The following is a 26,345-nucleotide window of genomic DNA, read 5'->3' as shown; positions in this document are numbered from 1 at the left end:
ATTTGACTTTAGTGGAGATAATTTAAAAACAAACTGCTCATGGTTCTCAAAGGAACATGTCAGGTGAATACTTTCGCAAGGCACTGATAGGGTGGATACAACTTACAGATACCCTCATTACTAACCCAATAAGTTACTAAAAAACAAACCAAAATATATTATTTTAAAAAACTCTCCTTGACTCTTGCATTGGTTCAGAACAAGGCTACATAGGTTGTACTACAGAATTGGTGGACGTCGTTAGAACGCCATGGACTAAGTTGGAGCTGTGTTTTGTTTTTTTTTTAAATAATTAAATAGTGAAGAAGGGACAGACTCTTGTTTTAATTTGTTTACCTCTCTCTTTTTATGTCTTTCAGGTTCCCATTTGTGGACTACATGAGATTAAGTGGACTACTTTGGAGCGGAATGGCTTTTTTTTAATAAATTGGTTAATTAGGGTAAGATTTGGGTTTTGTTTTTTCTTTTAAAATAAAATGTGTATGTGTTTTTTTCTTTTAACCCCTTTGTGATGGAGCCAATTTAGAACCTTAAGCCCCAGGCCAAATTTTACAATTCTGAACAGTGTCATTTTATGAGGTTATAACTCTGAAACGCTTCAACAGATCCTGGTGATTCAGAGACTGTTTTTTAGTAACATATTGCACTTCGTGATAGTGGTAAATTTAGTATGATATCTATTGTGTTCATATGTGAAAAAATTGGAAATTTGGCAAACATTTTAAAAATGTTGCAATTTTTAAACTTTACATTTTTATGCTCTTAAACTAAAGTATGTCATAAAATAGCTAATAAGTAACATTTCCCACATATATGCTTTACACCAGCACAAATTTTCAAACTTTTTTTTTTTCTTATAGGAAGTTACAAGGGTTCAATTTCTCATTTTTCCAGCAAAATTTACAAAAAAAATTTTTTTAGGGAAAACATCACATTTCAAGTGACGTTGAAAAGACTAGGTTCACAAGAATGAATGGAAAGTGGCATAAAGAAATAATAGACTTACATTTTACCTAAAAATGTTGGTTTAACCTTAATTTATTCACTTTTAGAAGCGATAGTGAACCAGCAACCCCTGGGTCCACAGTGAGTAGAGACTGTTAAAGACAACCTGGTGTGGTCTCCATTATTGCCCCACTACATCTCCCAGGCACAGCCCTACCTGCGGAGGGCCTACCATCACAGCTGCCACTACCACCAGCCCTGGGAGTACCCACCTAGAGCAGTGGTGGTTCTCCATCCTTAACCACAACCCGCAGGTGGCGTCAAATGACAAAAACTCTTATCTCCCCTGTAAATACCCCCCATTAACAAAAGGGGCCCAGAGCACGGGACCGGGCAACGGCCACCAGAGAGACATTCCCATTTGTTACCGCCCAGGACCGAGTACCCCCTTCTCTGGGCGCTACAGTTCTCCTTTTTCTGGTGTCACGAACAGGATACGGACAAGGCCCGTTAACATGGGTGACATATGCCTTAAGAACTGTATTTAATGGACTGTTTGTGTAAAGACTGTTGCCATCTTGAATGCTGAAAAATTTGCTGCGCCATCACTGTAGCCAAAAGAGCGCTAAAAGCCAACCCTGCCCCTGGGAGTGGTAACATGTAAAATGACACTGGCTGCAAGAGGTCGGAAGGGGGCCAGCAGAATTCACCCTGGTATGCAGAAGCGACACCAGTCCTGCAACACTGAATCTGCAGACTAGTACGAGACAAGATGTCCTCCAGCCCGCGGAACCCTGCCCTGGCTTGAAGCGGAGTTGGATCTGCTGTGTCTCCGGTTGCGGCTGCAAATGATCCAGCAGATCGAGGACTGGCACATGAGGGGGATAGTGGCAGCGATGCAGACCCAAGCAGAACAGGCACTGCATGAGGAGTGGCACCAGGAGCCAGTAAGCGAGGCATCATCCTCAGCTCCAATAGCCCCCATGGTCGCAGAACCAGCAACACCCGTGCATGCTGACCCACAACATAACGTAACATCAGATCCTCCCACCGCGGCCAGCCCAGGCCGGGCTGCGGCACCTCCGTCCATGGCCAGACCAGACCAGGCCGGACCTAGTTAGGCTGCGAGATGCAGCCTTGGGAGACCCGACAACCACAAGAGAAGGTGCCGGTGACCAGCCTGACCTGGAGTACGCTAACGGTGATCCGGATGTGGGTTATCCGGGTTCCAGGAGCATCAGGTTCAAGAGGGAGTCCGGTATGGCTGCTGTGGCACAGAGGGTTGCTGTGAATGCGGAGGCCTGCCAAACCATCATCCGGCAGCTGAACCAGGAGCGACAGGCTCGGGCTGCCAAGAAAAGGCCAGTGATCGCCCTCGCCTTACAGGGGAAACAGGGCCTGCGCCGAGACACCTGGAGTGCCCGTGAGGTCCGGTACCAGGGCACCGCAACAGATTCGACCAGCACAAACAGTGGAGATTCATCAAGGAAGCCCAGGATGCATGCTGGCGTGTTTGTGTCCCGCATGGATGTGCTGGACCACCTGGCACAAGGACATCCGGATCTTGACCTGCACCTGGGTGCAGGTATAGTGTAGTGCCTGTCAGCCACCATCTCAATTCATACCAGCACAGTTGCGTCCTTGTGTTGGCTTCATAGCGTACATAAACTCTATAGTACCCTACTGCTAAAAAAAAATAGTGTAAGTTTAAAAAAAAAAAATTGCTGTCACAGCCTGTAGTTCTGCCTGAAGCCAAATACCATAATATATAGCACCTGGTGGTGGCTTAATATCTTACAGAACTTAGATAATGAGAAACCAAGGAAAAAAAAAATGGTGAAAACATACCCTGCTGTAACTAAATAAAAGCATAGTGCATATAAACATAGGGTACTTAGTAAACACTGTTTTTTGATCAAAAAAAGCATAAAGCTATCCCACCAACGCCAAGGTGTACCCAGTTGGGATAGTACCTACACTCTCTAATATTAAAACCTTACCATGGGTCTAAAATAGGCCTCAATATGGCTAAGGGCTGAGAGTGACCGGGTCCCAACAGGACACACAGTCAGGGGATGCACAGAATGAAATGCCCAGCTCACTGAGAAGGGGGCCACACCCTATTTGTACTGCATACAAAAAAACTACATAAAAACAAAAAAGTGAGCTGGAGTATGAGATGATACACATGGAGCTTGTGAGCTCATGTTCACACTGGCCATAAGACAAAGAGAAACCAAGGGGAAAAAAAATGGTGAAAACACCATTAGATAATGGCCTGCTGCAACTAACTCAGTGTCAGTGTTACAAAATTTTAATTAATACTCGGTGTCAGTGGCACTACTTCTGCCTCAAGGCCAGTACCTTCCTAGCAGCAACCTAGCATACTTTTGGGGGGTTTCATATATTACAGAACTTAGATAGTGGCTTGCTCTTATTAAAACACAGTCTCAATGTTACCAAATTTTAATTAATACTCAGTGTCAGTGGCACTCCTTCTGCCTGAAGCAAAATACTGCTATAGCACCAAGCTAGCATTCTGGTGGTGGTGTCTTCAGATCTTACAGAAGCTACATAGTGCCCTGTTCTTACTAAAACACAATCTGAATGCCAAAAAACAATACTAAAATAAAAGTGGTGTCAAACCCTGTTTTCTTTTGGAGCTGAAAGACATTCACAACATCTTTGTTGACTCCTCCAAGCGGTACTTTGTCCAATAAAGGTGCCTTGCAGTTTTTAGACTTTCAGAAACAGCTATCGTTGGAAACTATTAACACAAGTTTAACAATCCGGCATCAGTGTCGTTCCACTGCCTGTACAAAAGGTCACATTACAGTATTCACCTTCAAATAATCAAACAAAAAAAATGGGAAAAAGAGGCGGTAAGGGCCAAGGACGAGGTGGTAGTGACAGTGGTGGTCGCCCAAGCAGCGCAACTGAGCCAAAGATAAAGGTTCCTGCTTTATCTACCTCTGCCTTCCTATCCCAATTTTCTTGTCCCCGTGGGAACGCACTCTTGCGCCCTGAACAGTGCGAACAGGTAACAAGAAGGGATGATCGAATACCTCAAATATTCGGCTTCGCAAATATTTTCAGAATAGGTCGCCGCTATGTGAATATTCGATGTAAGTCTATGGGAAGTCCGAATAGTTCCGAATAGTTGTTACTCGGGTTTCCCATAGACTTACATTGCGCATCGAATATTCGGGAATAGTCGAATAGCGGCGATTTATTCGGCAAATATTCGCAAAGTCGAATATTTGAGGTATTCGATCATCACTAATAATGAGTTGGCTAGCAGAAAATGCCTCCAGTTACTTGTCGAGTAGCAAATCCCAAGGGTCCACACAGACAGACTTGAATAGCCCAGAGGCTGGCCTATCAAATCCTCAGCCTGGTCCTCCTTTCTCACCACATCAGTATTCTAAGGAAACATATGACAATAAAGCAGGTTACTCTGAGGAACTGTTTACGGGACCCTTTGACTTTTCTTGGCTCTCACTGCGCAACACCACCAACGCAGGTCAGGCCGTGGTGTGCAGTGATGCACAGATCTTTTAGCACCCAAGGCCAGAAGAAAACCATGTTGTTGACCATGACATGCTGGGCAATCAGGCGGAAGTGTTGGAGGATGATGAGACACAGTTGCCCTCAGGTCAGCCTGAAACCTGCATTACCGAAGATGTTGACCTTCAGGAATTTGAAGATGACCTGGTCGATGCTGAAGTGACTGATCCAACATGGACGGATGTCATGGATTGTGAGCAGCAGTGTAGAGGAGCACGTGCCTATAGTCTGCAAAAAGGCTGTAAGAGATAGGATTTCGACCACTGCCAGAGGTCAATCAACTGTGCATAGGGTCCGTGGTGCGATTGTGTGGGAGTTTTTTTTCGGTTGCTATTTGTCAAATCTCTCAGGCGGGCTTTGCACACTACGACATCGCAGGTGCGATGTCGGTGGGGTCATGTCGAAAGTGACGCACTTCCTGCGTCGCTCTCGACATCGTAGTGTGTAAATACTAGATGATACGATTAAGGAGCACAAAAGTGTCGTAATCGTATCATCGGTATAGCGTCGGCGAATTCCAGAATTACGCTGACGCGACGGTCCGATGTTGTTCCTCGCTCCTGCGGCAGCACACATTGCTGTGTATGAAGTAGCAGAACATTAAGGAGGCGGTTCGCCGGTCAGAGCGACGTCGCACGACAGGTGAGTGCATGTGAAGCTGCCGTAGCAATGTTATTCACTATGGCAACTATCACAATGATATCGCAGCTGCGACGGAGGCGGGGACTATCACGCTCGGCATCGCAGCATCGGCTTGCGATGTCGCAGTGTGCAAAGTACCCCTCAGGCCAAGCTTAGCAGAGGCAGAAATACTTCCAGCTTGGGCACCTCCATCATGAGAAACCATATATTAGCCAAGCACACTACTACGTGGTTGACAGCTCTAGGTGAAAAACACGATTTTCAGACTCAAAACTCTGCCACTTCCCCTGGGCTGCCTGCTTCCCAAACTGGTGTGCAAAAAGGTGGCGCTGATGCCTCCTCCCAACCTGATGTTGGCCAAACTCAATCATCAATGACCACATCCGGTTCGGTGTCCCAGCATTTCGTTTAGTTGTCCATACCACAGACCTTCGAAAAGAAGCGAAAATACCCCATTACGCACCCAAGGGCAGAAACCATAACTGCACACATTGCACGATTGATAGTCCTTGAGATGTTGCCGTATCGGCTTGTGGGAACAGAGGGTTTCTGCGACCTTTTGGCAGTGTTAGAACATCAAGCGGAAGTGGACAGGGACGCTACATCTCACTGACGGCACACTCGGTGAACCTGGTGGCGGCTGGTATAGAGTCTGAGCCGGCAACATCCCATATAATTTCCACACCCAGAATGGCGGGCCCCACTTCAATCATAGTTTCAGTAGCCTCCTACACAGCAATGACTCCCTCCTACTCTTCATCTGGCTCCTGTGCATCAACCTCAACATCCACCGGTGTCCAACCATCATCATTCCCCAGCTGGGATCTCTGCAGCACTGCCTCAGCTAAGCGGCAACACGCTCTACTGAAGCTCATCTGTAGCGGTGACAAATGAGCTTTTCAAAGCAATAACTGAGCAGACAGATGAATTGGCTTGTGCCGTTGGACCTCCGTCCAGGGATAGTAGTGTGCGATAATGGTCGTAATCTGGTGGCGGCTTTAATGCTTAGAAAGCTTGTACACGTTCCTTGTATGGCCCATGTTGTAAATTTAGTAGTTCAGCACTTTCTGAAGAAATACCCTGGGATACCAGACCTACTTACCAAGGTACGACGTATTAGCACTCATTTCCGCAAGTCATCTCCCTCTTTTGCTGGCTTGGCAGTGCTGCATCTGCGCTTACACTTACCTCGTCACAGACTAATATGTGACGTCCCTACGAGATGGAATTCAACCTATCATATGTTGGCCAGGATCCATGAGCAGCAGAGGGCAGTATTCCAATTCCAGCTGGAACATACCCATCAGACGCAGCTGCCAGACATAAGTACTGCCAAGTGGGTGTGGATTGCAGACATTTGTCAGGTCCTAGAGAATTTTGATTACTGTACCAACATTGTGAGCAGTGATGATGCTCTTATCAGCATTACCATTCCACTATTCCACTGATTTGTTTATTGAAATGGTCTCTGGATGGTCTGACTGACCAAAGTGTTCATGCACCCGAGTTGTCTGTGGATCCACACTTCAGAATGGTTGCTAGTAATCCACACAACCTCGGCCAACAGGCTCAGGCCACCTTTGGTCAGCATCATGAGGATGAGGAGGATGATAAAGAACAGGAATGCTTTGAAGTTGGTAACCAAGGGATTGACAACCCAAGCTTCAGGGCTGTCCAACATGGATGGCCTGAGGAGGAGCAGAAGGAGAGAGAGACTGAGGAGGAGAGGAGGTTTGGGAGACAGAATGTATTCTTAGCAGTGACACACAAAGGTTTCCAGTTCAGAGTCTGGGACACATGGCACAGTTCATGTCACACTGCCTTTCTCATGACTGTCGGCTAGTCCACATTTTGGCAGACAACAAAAACTGGTTATGTACCTTCCTTGACCTACGCTACAAAGACAAATTCGTTTCGCTACTTGTCGAGGCAAATAAGGATTGTATTACGGAAACATTCAAGAGGACTGTAGTGGAGCAGTTGATGAAACGATTACCCTCAGATCATGCTAGCGTCAGAGAGCAACAAAATTACAAGAGAGGGCTACGCATAGTAGGAGCAACACAGGCGGGGCACTAATGTGCCAAAACTGGTCCATTTTCCACAAACCGTCAACTGCGAATCAGATAACGGTTGGGGGAACTATGACAAGGAGGGAACACTTAAGTAAGATGGTGAGGGACTATGTAGGTGACCGTATCAGCGTGCTTTCAGAGTCTACTGTTCCCTTTAAGTATTGGGTTTCCAAGCTCAACACTTGGCCAGACCTCGCCTTATATGCTTTAGAAGTACTAGCTTGCCCTGCTGCAAGTGTATTGTGTTATGATCCGGAACCATGGAAGACCACCACAAATCATTGGCAAAAAGGTGACAAGAGCATTGGCAACTAATCTGGCCGCCATCCTCTTACTAACCAACACAACTAGAAGTAGCCGAGGGGTGAACTAACATCCTGTGTACCGCGAACTCAGCCGGAGAACTAACTATCCTAAAGGTAGGAAAGATGAATAACTCTCTGCCTCAGAAAATAGACAAGAATAGCAAGCCCCCCACATTCAAAGACTGCGGTGATATAGGAAAAACACAATACACAGGTAGATGACAGGATTAGCAAAAGGTGAGGCCCCCGCTGACTAAAATAGGAAAGGACAGGAAAGGGACTGATGGTTGCCAGAGAAAAACCCTGCAAAATACCAACTTCCTGATAGTACAAAAAGGCCCTCAGATCGCTCGATCTGAACTCCGTCCTATACCAGGTGCCCTTGTCATACCAATGAACAGAAAACAAGACTCATAACAAAGTCAACAAGCCACAAACACATGGACCCAAAGGAGCTATACTCCACACAGAACTGCAGGGAGTTCCTCAACAATCCACTAAGGGGGAAAATCCCTGCAAGCAAATAAACTGAAAATAACCACAGCAAAATGACAAACCCAGATAAACAAAAGAACCAGACAATAAATAAAGAGCAAGCACTTATCTGGGGAAGATGTGGTGTAAAGCAGGATTAAGCAGGCTAGAGATACAAAGAACAACTGACATCCGGCAACAGCCTGCAATCAGACCAGGACTTAAATAAGCAGAGAGTTAGCAAAGGAAACACCCACTGCACAACACACCTGGTCTCTGTCCAAACCTTTCCTGGCCACCAGAGGGAGTCTCCCAGCAGCCAAGACATAACTAACATTCACAACAGTATTGTCTGAGCGTGTTTTCAGCTCAGCGGGGTCAATAATAACAGATAGTCGCACACAAATATCCATGGAAAGTGCAGACAGTTTGACGATGATCAAAATGAACCATAGATGGATTGCCCCAGAGTATCTCAGGCCGCCTGTTAACAAAACCCAATAATAAGTGTAGCCCCAAAATTTGTATTTGTTAAGTTCAAATAAGTTCCATTGTTTCTCATTCAAGACTATTTTGTCTTCTATCATCTAATGACACTGCATGACTAATCTAACTTGTTATGCTGCTGCGATGTAATTGTTTGGCCCAATCACCCAGGGCAATATTTTTCAACCCTTTGTATATTATGCACTGGCACAACCACTGACGAGGCTACACTGTCTAGAACAATTGGTCAGGCAGTCTCTATTTGTGTTCTTTATTGATGCTGTGCTCCATGGTGTGCTACACATGGCCCCCTGCGGAATCAGAATTTTTTTTAGCTCCTTGGCATCTTATGCTCTGTTGCTTATCCTACCAATTTTTAAAAAAAAAAAAAAAAAGCTGTTGAGAGCTATTGGGAGTACCTTCTGATGCTGTGCTACATGGTGTTTGAACCATTTTACCCTGGGGAAACTGAATTTTTTAAAATCCTCAATGTTAGCTAGTGGAATAAAGCCTGAGTTCCAGAGTGAAACAACTGCCACTTCCACGGTGCTGCATGCTTCACAAACTGCGGTCTAGGAAGCAGGCGATGATGCCTCCTGCTCCCAACCTGCTTTTGGTCAGATGCAATCATCATCAACGACATCAGCTTCGATGTCCTAGTGTGGCATTCATTTGTCCATAAAACATACATTAATGAATAATTTGAATAGAATTTGAATAGAGGGACACTTTAGCCGGTGGTGTTGGTGGAGGAGGAGAAGGAGGAGGGCAAGACCAACACCCAAACGGCCACATTGGCAATAGCACTGGAAAGTGTTATGGAGTGCGTATTCCAACTTTCACACTAATGATATAGGGGACGCAGAAGATTACAAATGACTGCCATCCCTCTCCAATGTATGTTACAGGGCCCACCTGAGTGCCCTAAGAAGTCTGAGATTTGAGAACAGCCAGTGGCCACTAGATCCGATGGTGCTGGTGGAGGAGGAGGAGGGCAAGGTGAACATCCCAATGGGCACATTGTAGCTGACCTTTTAAAGTGCTGTCAAATATGTCCCAATAAAGGAGGTGCGAGACAGACACCAATATAATGTATAAGTTACAGCCCTTTCTAATTGAAAAAAAAAGGAAAAATGTAAAAAATTAAACGTGTAGGTCGGGGCTTGACTTGACGTTTTATTACAGTTATTAGGCACTAGAAACTGTTTCTTCTCAATTTCCCCTCTTTTACTTTGGTTTGAGAGCTGTTCTGGTGGCCACGTAAACGCTACGTGCTGCTCTGACCACGTTATTCAAAGACACCAGAAATGCAGTCAGGCACCTTCTACAGGCTGTGCCCATACTGTTTCAGCCTTTTCCTCAGTCACCACAGGTCACCGTTAGGTCCGACGTGAAATTATTCTGGTTTCCCATAGACTTACATTGGGGATCGAATATTTGCGAATACTCGAATAGCGGCAAGTTGTAGCGTATTCAATCATCCCTAATTGTTACCCAAATTTTTATGAGCATAGGGATACCACACATGTGGTCAGAAACCTTTGTTTGGACAAATGGGAGGTCTCGGAAGGAGCAATATTTGAATTTTGTAAAGCAAATTTGGCTGAAATACTGTAAATTGCGAGCACCATGTCGCATTTGCAGAGCCTTTAAAGCACCTGAACAGCAGAAAACCCCCACAAGTGACCCATTTTGGAAACTAGACCAGTCAAGGATTTTATCCAGGCATATAGTGAGCATTTTGAACCCACGGGTACTTCACAGAATTTTATAACATTAGGTTGTCACATTGAAAATTTTCTTTATTTCACAAAAAATGTTGTTTTAACACTAAATTTCTCCCTTTTACAAGATATAACACCAAAAAAGTGGACGCCGCAGTTTGTTGCACAATTTCGTATGAGAGCGACGATACCCCACTTTTAGTCAAAAACTTCTGTTTGGATAAACGGTAGGGCTTAGAATGGAAGGAGCAATATTTGAATTTTGGAAAAGCGGAAATAATTCCCGGAACCATGTCGCATTTTCAGGGTCCTAAGGTACAGATACATAAGATAAGGTAAGATACAGCAGAAACCCCTCACAAGTGAACCTAATTTGGAAACTAGACCTCTCAAGGATTTTATTCAGGGGAATAGTAAGCATTTTGAATCACAGGTAGTTGACAGAGTTGATAACATTAGGTTTTTATTTTGAAAATTTTCTTTTTTTTTCACAAAACTGTTGCTGTAGCACCAAATTTCTGACTTATGGGCTATGTGACCATGATGCGGTGACACTGGGTCTAGGATTCAGTGTCAGCCCTCCTGCGGAGATACAAGTGTTGTCCACAGGAGAACGCAGCTCCCATGCCCACGATCTGAATTTGGGCCACTGCAGACTTTAGCTCAATTCTCTCTGCAGAGAAAACGCGCGACTTTGCAGCTTAAATTGACATGCTGCGACTTAGGAAGCTGTGCCGCATGTCAGTTTACTGTCATGTGCTGTCTAGGTCCGCACATGCGGATTACTACTTCGGCGTCGGACTCTGTTCACATTGCAGAGTCCGACAGGCAACCTGGTCTCTCTTATGTGCTCAGCTTTGCTGGGCGTCAACTAAGTTGTTTCACTGCTCCCAGCCGTGTTAATCCTTTTTGGAGCAGTGTGCAACTCTTTGAGAGCCAGGCTACTAGTTACCATCCACAGCTGGTCTCTTCCTATTTAAGGCTCCTTTCACACGTCAGTGATTCTGGGACGTTTGTGCTTTTTTTAAAACGCACCAGAATCACTGACATACGCAGACCCATTATAATGAATGGGTCTGCTCACACGTCAGTGATTTTTCACTGCACGTGTCTCCGTGCGGCGTACCCGCGTGTGCGTGATTGCCGCACGGAGACATGTCCATTTTTTTCTGGCACCACTGATGTTCCACGGACCACGCAGTGGTGTGGTCCGTGAAACACGTGCCAGAAAAAAACGTGCTTTTAAATAAAAATCATTTTTACTCACCCGGCATCCAGCGATGTCCTCTGCAGCCCATTCTCCCTGCTGCTTCTGATCCGGCTCATTATTGTCACGCATATTCATTATGCGCGACACAGCCGACCTGGAAGCAGCTGCTGCGGGGGTCACCGCCGGCCGGATGCTGCACCGCGGGAGCGATCAGCACCATGGACAGCGGGAGCGCGCACAGGTGAGTTGTTCTCTAAGTGCAATCACGGACCACGGAGAACGGAGCCCGGAGCCCGGATTGCACTTAGACAACCCACGTGTGCCATGAATCACGGCACACGCAGGGACATGTGCGTGTTTTACACGCCAGTGAAAAACGTCACTGTTTTTCACTGACGTATGAAACGGGCCTAAGGCTGTAGAGTGTAGTAGGAGATTGCCAAAGATAACTTCATCATAGCTCCAGTGATGTTGGTCTCAGTGGTTAATATTACATCGTGGCAGGAAACTGGGAAATATATGGTTGATCGGAGTATGTGATGTGTGAAAAAAAAATTCCAGCTGTTATTCAATCAAGACGATTTATAATTATTTGGACTAATTGTTTATTCGTTCGGTATGCTTTCTCTGTTTATATATATATATATATATATATATGTATATATATATATATATATATATATATCTATATATATAATTGCCTTATTCTGTCTGTCTGTCTGTCTTGCTCCAAAATTGTGTCCTTACAGTGACAACCAGCGGATTGGCTGCTAGGCTCGGCCTGGCCCCGCCCCCCCCCACGGAGTGGCCGCTCGCCTTGGCCTGTCCCCGCCCCCCGCATGGATTGGCCGCTCGCCACGGCCCTCCGCACGCATCGCTTGCTCCCGCTCGCGTCGGCCTGGCCCCGCCCCCCGCATGGATTGGCCGCTCGCAACGGCCCTCCGCACGCATTGCCCGCTCCAGCGTACACCGGCTCCCGGTACACATGTGCAGGGAGCCGGCCCCACCCCCGGCATACGCTGATGCCTCGCCCGCTCGGCCCCACCCCCGGCGGACATAACTTTGCGATGCTGGGATCGTGACGTAGCCGGTGTATGCTGGTAACCATGACACACATTGCGTAACTATAGGAAGCGCTTCCCTTAGTTACCCGATGTGTAGCATGGTTACCAGCGTACACCGGCTCACGGTACACATGTGCAGGGAGCCGGCATACGCTGACGTCTCGCGCGCTTGGCCCCGACCCCGGCACACGTTGGCACGCTCAGCCCCGCCCCCGGCGGCCCCAGTATGGAGGATGGAGCACAATGGGGGGTATGGAGGATGGAGCACGATGGGGGGGGTGCAGCATCGGGGATGGAGCACGATGGGGGTTGTGCAGCATGGAGCACGATGGGGGGTGTGCAGCATGGAGCACAATGGGGGGTGTGCGGCATGGAGTACGATGGGGGGTGTGCAGCGTGGAGCACGATGGGGGGTGTGCAGCATGGACGATGGAGCAGGATGGGGGGTGCGCAGCATGAGGGATGGAGCATGATGGGGGGTGTGCAGCATGGAGTATGGAGCACGATGGGGGGTGTGCAGCATGGAGGATAGAGCACGATGGGGGGTGTGCAGCATAGAGCACGATGGGGGGTGTGCAGCATAGAGGATGGAGCATGATGGGGGGTGCACAGCATGAGGGATGGAGCACGATGGGGGGTGCGCAGCATGGAGGATGGAGCACGATGGGGGTGTGCAGAATGGAGGATGGAGCACGATGGGGGTGTGCAGCATGGGGGATGGAGCGCGATGGGGGGTGTGCAGCATGGAGGATGGAGCACGATGGGAGGTGTGCAGCATGGAGGATGGAGCATGATGGGGGGTGTGCAGCATGGAGTATGGAGCACGATGGGGGGTGTGCAGCACGGAAGATGGAGCACGATAGGGGGTGTGCAGCATGGAGGATGGAGCATGATAGGGGGTGCGCAGCATGGAGGATGGAGCACGATGGGGGGTGTGCAGCATGGAGTATGGAGCACGATGGGGGGTGCGCAGCATGGGGGATGGAGCACGATGGGGATGCGCAGCATGGGGAAAAGAGCACGATGGGGGGTGCGCAGCATGGGGGATGGAGCACGATAGGGGTGCACACCTCCTCCAAAAACATACACACCGCCACACGCGCACCGCACAACACACCACACAAACACACACACACACACTGGGAACCACAAACACTGTCCTACACAGACACCCACACACACAGACAACGCTGCACACACAACACCCAACACACAAACACCGCGGCATACACAAATATTTGCACATACCGTGCAACACACACACATTGCACAAAACATACCTCCCCCAAAACACACACACGCACCCCACAGCCACACCCACACCCACACAAAACGCGCAACACACACAGCACAACACACACAACACTGCAGACACACAGCGCTCCACAAACGCAACACACACAACGCAACACACAAACAACACCGCTCTCACACACCCCCACACCCAGACAACACCCGGAACATTTACAGCGCCCTACACAAACACTTGGCAACTACACACAACATCTATATATATATATATATATATATATATATATATATATACTAGAAGGTCGCCCGATTCTACGCATCGGGTATTCTAGAATTAACGTATTGTGTAGTTCATGTATGATTTTTGTTACATATATAGATGTTGTTGTGTGTACTTACCAAGTGTTTGTGTAGGGCACTGTACATGTTCTGGGTGTTGTCTGGGTGTGGCGGGGGATGAGAGCGGTGTTGTATGTGTGTTGCGTGTGTTGCGTTGTTTGTGGAGCGCTGTGTGTCTGTAGCGTTGTGTGTGTGTGTGTGTTGCGCGGTTTGTGTGTGTGTGGTGTGTTTTGGGGGGAGGTATGTTTTGTGCAATGTGTGTGTTGTGCGGTATGTGCGTATATTTATGTATGCCGCGGTGTTTGTGTGTTGGGTGTTGTGTGTGTGCAGCGTTGTCTGTGTGTGTGGGTGTCTGTGTAGGGCGGTGTTTGTGGTTCCCAGTGTGTGTGTGTGTGTTGTGCAGTGCGCGTGTGTGTGTGTGTGTTGGGGGGAGGTATGCACCTCCCATCGTGCTCCATCCCCCCATGCTGCGCACCCCCCATCGTGCTCCATCCGCCATGCTGCACACTCCCCATCGTGCTCCATCCGCCATGCTGCGCACTCCCAAACATGCTCCATCCGCCATGCTGCGCACTCCCAAACGTGGTCCATCCGCCATGCTGCGCACTCCCAAACGTGCTCCATCCGCCATACTGCGCACTCCCCATCGTGCTGCATCCCCCATGCTGCGCACTCCCAAACGTGCTTCATCCGCCATGCTGCGCACTCCCAAACGTGCTCCATCCGCCATGCTGCGCACTCCCAAACGTGCTCCATCCGCCATGCTGCGCACTCCCAAACGTGCTCCATCCGCCATGCTGCGCACTCCCAAACGTGGTCCATCCGCCATGCTGCGCACTCCCAAACGTGCTCCATCCGCCATGCTGCGCACTCCCCAACGTGCTCCATCCGCCATACTGCGCACTCCCAAACGTGCTCCATCCGCCATACTGCGCACTCCCCATCGTGCACCATCCGCCATGCTGCGCACTCCCAAACGTGCTCCATCCGCCATGCTGCGCACTCCCAAACGTGCTCCATCCGCCATGCTGCGCACTCCCAAAAGTGCTCCATCCGCCATGCTGCGCACTCCCAAACGTGCTCCATCCGCCATGCTGCGCACTCCCAAACGTGCTCCATCCGCCATGCTGCGCACTCCCAAATGTGGTCCATCCGCCATGCTGCGCACTCCCAAACGTGGTCCATCCGCTATGCTGCGCACTCCCAAACGTGGTCCATCCGCCATGCTGCGCACTCCCAAATGTGCTCCATCCGCCATGCTGCACACTCCCAAACGTGCTCCATCCGCCATGCTGCGCACTCCCAAACGTGCTCCATCCGCCATGCTGCGCACTCCCAAACGTGGTCCATCCGCCATGCTGCGCACTCCCAAACGTGCTCCATCCCCCATGCTGCGCACTCCCAAACGTGGTCCATCCGCCATGCTACGCACTCCCAAACGTGCTCCATCCCCCATGCTGCGCACTCCCCATCGTGCTCCATCCCCCATGCTGCGCACCCCCCATCGTGCTCCATCCCCCATGCTGCACCAGCATCAGCCTCTCTGCCCGCAGCATCAGCCTCTCTGCCCGCAGCATCAGCCTCTCTCCTCCCAGCATCAGCCTCTCTCCTCCCAGCATCAGCCTTTTCTGTCCCTAGCATCAGCCTCTCTCCTCCCAGCCTACCCCAGCCTCAGCCTCCCCCAGCATCAGCCTCTCTTCTCTCAGCCTCCCCATCCCAGCCTGCCCCAGGATCAGCCTCTCTCCTCCCAGCATCAGCCTCTCTCCTCCCAGCATCAGCCTCTCTCCTCCCAGCATCAGCCTCTCTCCTCCCAGCATCAGCCTCTGTCCTCCCAGCATCAGCCTTTTCTGTCCCCAGCATCATCCTCTCTCCTCCCAGCCTACCCCAGCCTCAGCCTCCCCCAGCATCAGCCTCTCTTCTCTCAGCCTCCCCCTCCCAGCCTTCCCCAGGATCAGCCTCTCTCCTCCCAGCCTCCTCCAGCACGCCATGCTCCTCTGCCGACACAGATCCGATCGCATACACACACACACCCGATCGCATACACTCACACACACCCGATCGCATACACTCACACACACCCGATCGAATACACTCACACACACCCGATCGAATACACTCACACACACCCGATCGAATACACTCACACACACCCGATCGCATACACTCACACACACCCGATCGCATACACTCACGCACACACACATTGACGATATTGCACATACGCGCTTACACTCACAACATCCGGAGATACCTCATGCTTCTGGCCATGTGATCCTCCGGCAGGTCCTGGAAGGTCACACCACAGTATCGCCGCCGAGAAGCAAGCGATATCCCAGGATGAGTGTGTGGATGCGATGTGATGTGTGTGTGAGGTGTGTGTGAGAGTGAGTGTGATCTGATGTGTGTGTGTGTGCGTACGTGTGTGTATGTTCCGCCGCTGCAGGACCTTGATGCGCTGGTAACTATGCTACCATGGTTACCAGCGTATCCCGTCCCCCGCTCGCACGGGAGCCCACACCAGCATACGTCGGCAACCCCAGCAATGCGAGGGTATGTGTCGGCTGGGTTGGCGGCGTACGCTGATGTGGGCTCCCGGGGGTACAGTACTCACCTGGGAGTCGTGGCTCCGTGTCGGTCGGTTCGGGGAATGCGTGCGGGGGGCGGGGCCAGAGCGAGCGTGCATTGCGTGAGGGGGGCGGGGTGTGGGCGAGCCCAGCGGCCAATCAGCTTTGTGTCACCGTAAGGACACAATTTTGGAGCAAGACAGACAGACAGACAGAATAAGGCAATTATATATATATATATATATATATATATATATATATATATAAATATAACAAAAATCATACATTACCTACACAATACGTAAACTCTAGACTACCCGATGCGTTAGAATCGGGCCACCTTCTAGTATATATATATATATATATATATATATATATATATATATATATATATATATACATGTGCACATCCTGGGTTTTGATTATGAATAAATCCAGCTGAGGCTGGTTTCAGACGTCCGTGTTTAATCAGGTACCAGACACACGCATGGTTATGGTCATATGTGTGTCACACGTGTGACATCCGTGTTTGCATACATGTGACAGGTACAGGAGAAAACACAGGTCTGTGAAATAAAAAGATTTTTCATATTTACCTGCTTTCTCCAGCTCTGCTGCCTCCCACTCCTGACTGCCGCTCATTATATTCATCGATTATTCACTGCACTCAAGACCTGGAAGCCGGAGCATTGCGGGGACAGCGAGGGATACAGCACCGCCAAGGACAGGCAAGTATTCTTCAGTACAGTGACATCCAGGAGGTCATCAGAGTTCCCAATGAACTCTGACATCCTGATGACCCCCGCGCTACAGCTTCATAGGTTCATCAGAGTTCACTGGGAACTGTGATGAGTCCCTGATGCTGTCCCCACAATGTTCCGGCTTCTAGGTTCTCACCACATACACACAGACACACACACACTGAGCACATATGCACACATATGTATACACACACAGCAGACACACATGGATACTACGAGCGCATACACACATAGCGCACATGCATGTGTATACACACACACACACTCTGCTGTATACTCACCCAGCGATGCGGTCCCCGGCACTAAAGTCCCCAGCGCTGCTCCACAGGGCACTGAATATTCAGTGATTATAATGAGCGGCAATAAGGAGCGGGAGGCAGCAGAGACGGAGACAGCATCGCTGGAGAGAAGTAAATATAGAAAATATTTTTATTAAAAAGACCCATATTTTCTTTGGTATGTTTTACACTGATTTCACAAGGATCAGTGTGCGATCCGTGTGACATCCGTGCTGCCGGAGATGCTTCCGTGTGTGCGTGCGGGGTCATGAAAGGTCCCACGGTCCGTATGCAAACACTGACGTGTGAGGCACATCAGAGAATAACATGGGTACGTGTGACATCCGTGTTAAAAACGGATGTCACACGTACCTAAAATACGGACGTCTGAAACCAGCCTAATAGTGAACATATGCTGATACGAATGAAGTATGTATTATATTCATTTATTTTCCTAGCTCCAATATGTTGGATATTTTTTGGCATGTGTATTCACGCAATTGTGTATATCTGTGTATATATATATATATATGTGAAGGTGTATAGGAGTGTGTATATGCGTTATGATTTGCACGTCTATGTATATATATATGTATACCTTTACCCCTTCTGGGCTGTTTTGTATCATTCTTGTACGTCTTTAACATGTTATTCCATACTTGAATTGCTCATTATCTGATCAGTACATTGCGTAATCTATGAAATGGTCTTTTCCCTTCCTGCTGCCAATAACAATGATGTCTGCCGCATGGGCGCACATGCGCGGTGTAATTTTTATCCATGCCCAGAGCCGACAGCTTCCATACGGAGTGACATGGGTCCTGTGTGACGACACAGGATATGTTTCCTTTTAACCCATGTCATATTCAGGAGTGCCCGAGGTTACTGGATACAGGTTGAGATCCCACCCCCCCATGCGGCCGATTCACGTGACAGCAATTTCCTTTGGTCTGTATAAAAAATGGCACATTACACAGTTATTGCGGCCCCCCGAGGAAGCGACTGCAAAACGCGCGTCGGGGCGTGTTATCACCACCCAGGTGACCCATCATGGGTAAGTTTTCCCCTCCGTCATGAATTTAATTTGTACAATTAGCCTGGGTTGTTTATTGTGACTCATTGGAATATATTATCACTGTGCCTGAATAACCGCTTGTCTCTAGCTCCACTTTGTGGTGTTTAGAGGTAATGACAAGCTATTAGGTCTATAATGATTGAAACTTAATTTTTCTCAAACCTGGCTTTCTGCAATTAACAGTGTTTAGAGGGATACATCTCATGAGTTTATGCTGGTTTGGTAGTTTCTCTAGATTCTGTTCTGTGCACCTGTCCTGTATCTGTTTTTAAGTAAAGTTTTGTAAATGGATTATATAATCCTTTTGTAATGACACTGACTTAATAAAGAATTTAGCATTTTTGAAAAGGATTTAATTTTAAGTAATTATTTATGGGCCTTTGTATGCTCCCTTTCTCCTCTTAATGAATTCTATTATTTGGGAGTGGCTCTGTGTAGTCACCTATTCATTAACATGGTCTATGTGTATATTGGTTTTCATATTTCAATAACTATCGACAGTTCCTTCAATTTCTCAATCCATTAGCCAATTTTCCCTTGTTTTTTCCACACCCATTTGTACCCATCAAAGCTTAGTCTATTGACTTTCGTGTTATAGCTCCAAATAACCCATTTCCAATTTTCTGCTGTCCACGTTTCATTCTTTTTTGCAAACTCGAACCGACCCTTTTTATGATCATATTGAAGTCGAAGCTTCTTCACCTTTTTTCGGGCCACCATTTCAAGCTTGTGTAACGTAGGTCGCATGAGGCTTGCATGGATGGCTGTGATCTCACTAATACAAAACACACGAGTCACCCACACTGCTTTGTTTGTTGTGCCAGAACTGATGAAATGACCTAACTTGTTGACGCCAATATTTTGCCTGGACTCTTGTGAGTGGATTTTGTCCACTCTTGGCTTTTGAATGAATGAACAGACTTCATGTCGCATTCTTCCAACTGTCATTGCACTCACATTATGGAGTTTGGAAATTTTCTTGGCCGAGAGACCGCTATCGATTAGCTGGATGATGTGGTTTCTCTTTTCTAGGGAAATCTTCCATGCTCTTTGATTCAAACCAGTGACCTTTTGCTTAGGAATCAACCTAATAAAACACTGAACTATTAGGGAATGTGAGAACAAGTTGAAATCTGTAGTATACCATAAGAAAAAAACATTAAAAATGCAGTAATGACAAAAATCTGCATAACTAATCATATGCTAAATAGTTGTAAGTCAAATTTATGTATAAGATAGCCGAGATGGTTGTCTATAAAATTAAGGTAGTCTCATAATCAAAGATGTAGTGGATTGTGAGATATGAAACCTGAAAGTTAAAAACACGGTTAGGCTTTGTTCACACAAGAAAAATGATTTTTCTTAAGAAATTTCTTGAGTGAAGGATTAGCGCACCTGCGTTTTTGGTGCGGTTTTTTTTCAGGTTGGTCCCTGCGTTTTTTAATGCCTTTACAGCAATAAAGCACGTTGACAATAAAAAAAAAGATAGATATTTAGGGGAATAGATAATATAGAAAGATAGATAATAGATAGAGATGGATGGATAATAGAGGGATAGATATTTAGGGGAATAGATAGATAATAGATAGAGATGGATGGATGGATGTATAATAGAGGGATAGATATTCCAGCTTTATTTATGATGTTTCCCCCCACACACACTGCACTTCTCGCGGCCGGTAGTGTGTTCACATTACCTGTCGTGAGAAATGTCCTGTACTTACCCGCAGCCTCGCTCAGGAGCCACATTCAGCACTCGCTCCCTGACCGAGGCTGCGTGGAGAACGGCCACACGCGGCTGGAAGCGCCACGGGACATCACTGTGGATTACGTCGGAGCTGTGTGTTCTGGGGGTTTAATAAACTGGAGAAAGAGGGGCTTTTTGTCTTTTATTCAAAATAAAGGATTTTTCGGTGTGTGAGAGTGTTTCTTTACTTTCACTTTCAGATTAGTGACGGCGTGTCATAGACACTGCCATTACTAATCTTGGACTTAGCGGCAGCTATTGGTTGCCGTTAACTCCTTATTACCTGGATAGCCACCGCATCATGGCATCTGGAAGAGCCGGGACACTCCGGGACTGCCGCATAATGGATGCGACTATCCCGGGGCAGCTGCAGCTGATATTCTGGGCTGCGGGAGAGGGGGGGCATTAAACCTGGCCCTCGCCCTCCCCAGCCTGAGAATACCGGGCCGCCGCTGTGTGTTTACCCGGCTGGAAGGTAAAAAATACAGCGGAGCCCACGTGTTTTTTTTTCTCTTCTTCTTCCTCTTCCTGTCCTAGTGACATCACTTCCCTGCAAAACGCAGGGCAGGGATGTACACTATGTCCCGAAAACGCGAAATAACGCGGGAATAACGCAGGTATAACGCAGGAATAATGCACATCACTTGCTACCTGCGTTATTCCTGCGCTATTGATTCCTGCTCATGATTACATTACAGTCAATGGAGTGAAATAACGCAGTTAGCTGCAGAAAAGAAGTGACATGCTCATTCTTTTTCTTAAGAAAATCTACTGAAAGAATTTTCTTAAGAAAAAAACGCAGTGTGTGCACAGCTAATTTTTTTTGCCATAGGTTTTGCTGGGAAATGTCTGCAGAAAGGTTACAAGAATTTCTCAAGAAATTTCTTCAGCAAAAACGGGCCAAAAACGCAGGTAAAAAACGCAGTGTGTGAACATAGCCTTAAGGGTGCTTTACACGCTGCGACATCGCTAGCGATCTCATTAGCAATGTGACATGCCAGATCGCAGATGCGATCTGCCGAGATCGCACATGTGACCGGCGTTATACAAACGACCTACGTGCGGTCTCGGCAGATCGCATCTGCGATCTGGTGTGTCACATCACTAATGAGATCGCCAGCGATGTCGCAGCGTGTAAAGCACCCTTTACTCTTTTGCTTTTCACTGAATATTCACCATCATGGGTCTATCCAGGTATATATCCTTGCCAGCCTGCAGCTTTTGTTAACACAAAGTGAACAATTGAACTCACCTTCCCTCTGCTTCCCTGGTGCGTGGCGTCCTATTCTGATGCGGTCAACTGACTTTAGCATGTAAGTAATGGGCAGTGCATGACGACACGGTCATGCACCCCCAGTCACAGGCGCGAGCGTCAGTTGCTGGCCAAGCAGATGTTAATCCAAAATGAATATTCACTGCTCCGCATGCCTATGATCATGGCCACCTCTTGGCGCCAGCTTCAGTGATGGTAAAAATCTTCACAGTCATTTACTATCACTGACCTTGTTGCCGAGAGGCGGGTGGGATTGTGGGCGTGGGGAGCAGTAAATACTTATTCTCTTTAACTATGGACACCTGTGATCGCTCCACTCCTGCCATGGCCAGCTTTCTGCAGTGACGACCCTGCCCCTTCCTCCTCTTACCTCGCTCCGCCACCACTTCCCAGCCGAGCCAGGTACATTCGGACTATAACACGCACCCCTATTTTGCTCATAAAATTTAGGATAAAGAAAAGTGCATCTTAGTCCAAAAATATGATAAATTATGAGAGATGGACAGTGGCATTTAAATAGTTAAAAAGCAAGCTCCTAAGCTTGCCCCATACAACATAGTATGTACAGTATATATTACAAAAGTGAATACACTCCTCAAATTTTTGTAAAAATGTTTTTTTTATATCTTTTCATCAGACAACACTGAAGATATAACACTTTGATACAATGTAAAGTAGTCAGTGTCCAGCTTTTATAACAGTGTAAATTTGATGTACCCTCTAAATAACTCAACACACAGACATTAATGTTTAAACCATTGGCAACAAATGTGAGTACTCCCCCAAGTGAAAATGGCCAAAGTGTCAATATTTTGTGAGGTCACTATTATTTTCAAGATAAAAAAGATTTATGTATTTGGAAAATGCCTCACCGTGCTATTTTAGATGTGAGGACTTGCTGTTAAGTGGGCAAAGAGGTCCAAAACTGTTTGACCCGATCAATTAGCGCAAAAAAAAAAGTATCAACATTTTAAAACTGTGTGTTCATTTTTATTGCTGACAAAAATATCCATTATGGACGGACATCGTTTTTAGCAAGGCAGTGATCGTCTTGGAGGAGTGTTTGGGGTCATTATCATGTTAGAATACGAAGGGAGGGAATCATGCTATGCTTCAGTATGTTACAGTAAATTTTGGCATTCATGGTTCCCTCAATGAACTGTAGCTCCCCACAGCCGACAGCACTCATGAAGCCCCAAGCATGAAGAGATACTTGTTTTTGCCCTTCTCTCCTGGTTTCTGCCACACACACTTGACACCATCTGAACAAAATAAATTTATCTTGGTCTGATCAGACCACAGGACATGGTTCCAGAAATCCATATCCTTAGTCTGCTTGTCTACAGCAATCTGTTTGCAGGCTTTCTTGTGCATAATCCTTCGGAGAGGCTTCCTTCTGGGACAACATCCATGTAGACCATAGTGCTCAGACCATATGCCACACACTGCATCAATGACAGGTTGACCTCTCACCCCTTTAACTTCTGCAGCAATCCTGGCAGCATTTGTACATCTATTCTGAAGAGACAACCTCTGGATATGACGCTGAGCACGTCCACTCAACATCTTTGGTTGACCATGGCGAGGCCTGTTCTGAGTGGAACCTGTCTTTTTAAACTGCTGTATGGTTTTGACCACCATGCTGGAGCTCAGTTTCAGGGTGTTGGCAATCTTTTTATAACCTAACCCATCTGTATGTAGAGGAACAATTCTTTTTTTCAGATCCTCAGAGAATTCTTTGCCATGTTGAACGTCCAGTGACCAGTATCACAAAGATAACATTAAATTTAACACATGTGCTCCCCAATCACATCTAAGATCTTGTAACACTAATGAGTCACGTGCCACCGGGAAGGGGAAATGGCTAATTGGACACAAGTTGGCCATTTTCACTTAGGGGTGGACTCACTTTTGTGGTTTAGACATTATTGGCTGTGTGTGGAGTTATTAACAGTGTTATACAAGCTGTACACTTACTACTTTACATTGTGTCAAAGTGTTATATCTTCAGTGTTGCACTAAAAAAAGATATAATAAAATATTTACAAAAATCTTAGGGGTGTACTCACCTTTGTGATATACTGTCAGTATGTACTAAGCTGGAAAGATTCAAAGGAATCTATTTAAAAAAAATGTGACAACCAATTGTTACCAGTTTAGGTCGTTGACACTATGCAATCAGTATCGCCGTTGTCAGACTGGGTTGGGTCAAATGATACCATGTTACAAATTTACTCATAGATGTCTAGCATGAATAATAGGGGCACAGCGCAGAGTAGAGATCTAATAAAATGTTGCTCTAAAATGAACGTGGAATACAATTATTTGTTAAAATGTAAATCGGTGCAGCACAGAGGATTTCCTTAAAGGGAGCCTGCAGCTATAGGGTTAATCCGCAGGTAAATAGCCTTATGAACTCTGAACCACACTACCATCGGGAAATGATCTTTAATCCTCCCGGCAATGTTCTGGTTGCAGTAATTGGTTGCTGGAGCGGGTTCAGTCACCGCTACGTGGCTGCAACCGTGCCCATCTCACTGAATGCATTAAAGGAAGTTGTCAGAGTGGCTGTCTGACAATGTGGGGGGTGTAGTTAGACACCACCGTCCATACAGCAGTGACTGAACCCATGCCGGCTCATTGTCAGTGACTGAAACTGCAATGCTGCAGGGAGATTAAAGTTAATTTTCACCAGGCAGACGTTGTGCCACTACTTCTTGGTTAAGGAGTGGAAAGAAAGACAATAGTCTCTAACTTTTATATAATTACAAAATAATGTTTTACATTTGATCTAAATAATATACAGTATTTATACAATCTGTGTACAATATGTGAACATAATCCAAAAAATGATAGCAATACAGTTTTTTTAATCTAGTGTAACAGAATGTACTAGCAAGACACCAGAAAATCACTTGCAAAGTCCGCTAGATGTATAATTTGAAGACTCTTTAGGATATATATCCAATGATAACATTCAGTTTTCAAATGTTCTGTACAGCCTCCTGAGCAGAAGTTCATTCAGAGAACCGTAAAACTATGATCCTGTTACAGATGTTTGATGCTCCATTACTTTGACTTCAGAAGATCTTCCCATTTAAATGCTTCGCCATCAGATTGCGGTTTGCTTTTAGGCACAACTGGAAATATTGACTGCATTTTTTCTCTAAACTCTTTGAGCTAAAGAAACAAAATAAAGAAATATACATAGGTTAAAAAAATAAACAATGTCTAAAATGAGTAAATAAATGCAATATGCAGATTTTACAGTGGATTTCATCTTTAAAAGAAGTAAATTCTGCAGCAAAATCCAGAACAAGTCTTCTAAAATATAGCAACTATACTATGCAGTAAAGATGATTTAATAATCCTGTAAATGATTGTTGACAAGTAGGTTTTTCTCTTAAATGCTCCAGTTTTTCAAAGAGAACATTGTTTGATGAGCTGGACGGGGACTAAAAGAAGAGAGTAGTCCATTGATGCTCCAGCTTCTCTCCAGACCACTATAGCTAATTGACAGGTCTCTCCCATGGGTGTACATAGGGAAAAACCTGTCAATCACCTTGAGCAGTTTGAGGAAAGGATGGTCAGTGGCCTATAAGGTCTATTCTTATAGTTCCTGACTGGCTTTTCAAACTATGTTTTCTCGGAAATGCTGGAGCTTTTCATAGAATGACATACCTGGCTACAATCATTCAGCCAGGCTCTGACTCATGCAGCCCGAGGGTTATGCAGCACAAATCGCTTGACAGTTTCCCTTTAAAATGCTCCAAATTTATCCCAGTGACTAACGCTGAGTGGTACATCTGGTGAAATACTTAGTTTATATTGTCTAGTTTAACTTTGCACCACCTATTAATGACTTTTAGATTACTTTCCAAATACAAAAAAAGTAACATACCTTTAGTAAATTTATCACATTTTGCAAACACACTTACCCACATACTTTTAGAAAGAGTATAGAAAAAGGTATCTAGTCAGGTACAAAAAGTGTCTAGTCTCCTTAATAACTGGAACACGTGACTTGTACCTTAATTTTAGATAGAATTCTGGTACATAGAATTGACACTTATCTCCCCACTATATACCAATGCGGTTTTCTAAACAGCTTTTACATGTCTGAGCACTATGCCCCTAATTCATCATTTGTATTTTTTTTTAAGTAAATTTTATTGTAGTTTAATTATTTCTTGCACCAAATTCTTCAAAATGGTGCACGCACTTCATGAAGGTCAATCAAAGTGGTCTTTGGCCCATTTTACAACTTTAGATTTTCAAAAAGTTTTCTACTTCAAGAAGTTATCTCCTACCCTAACTCATTTCATTTTTTATTAATCAATCATGATATTATGTGCTACTAAATGTATCCATACTCTTATTATAGTAATATAAACCTTTTATCATGCAGATAGCATCACTTAGAGTCTGCCAGCAGCAGCTCTGTTGTTTAGATCGATCTCTTCCCATCCCCAGCTGTGTGCTAATTCTACAAGTTCCATAATGCATTCCTGCAGCCTGTGTGCCAAGGAGGTGCTGCTGAAGATATTGGGAGATACAAAGTGTCA

At 46.2% G+C, this 26,345-nt stretch overlaps 1 protein-coding gene across 2 annotated transcripts in view; it reads right to left on the bottom strand.

The window, feature by feature from the left end:
- Positions 1-24,522: 24,522 nt before the first annotated feature.
- TMEM242 (transmembrane protein 242) overlaps positions 24,523-26,345 on the bottom strand; it is a 45,135-nt gene continuing 43,312 nt past the window's right edge. For both annotated transcript variants that reach the window (XM_075338190.1, XM_075338191.1), the window contains one exon: positions 24,523-24,960. In XM_075338190.1, coding sequence (XP_075194305.1) covers positions 24,850-24,960 — 111 coding nt within the window. In that variant the 3' untranslated portion in view covers positions 24,523-24,849. The remainder of the gene's footprint in view (positions 24,961-26,345) is intronic.

The sequence above is a fragment of the Anomaloglossus baeobatrachus genome, chromosome 3 (genome assembly GCF_048569485.1).
Source record: "Anomaloglossus baeobatrachus isolate aAnoBae1 chromosome 3, aAnoBae1.hap1, whole genome shotgun sequence".
NCBI lineage: Eukaryota > Metazoa > Chordata > Amphibia > Anura > Aromobatidae > Anomaloglossus > Anomaloglossus baeobatrachus.
This window is presented reverse-complemented; position numbering and strand designations above follow the sequence as displayed.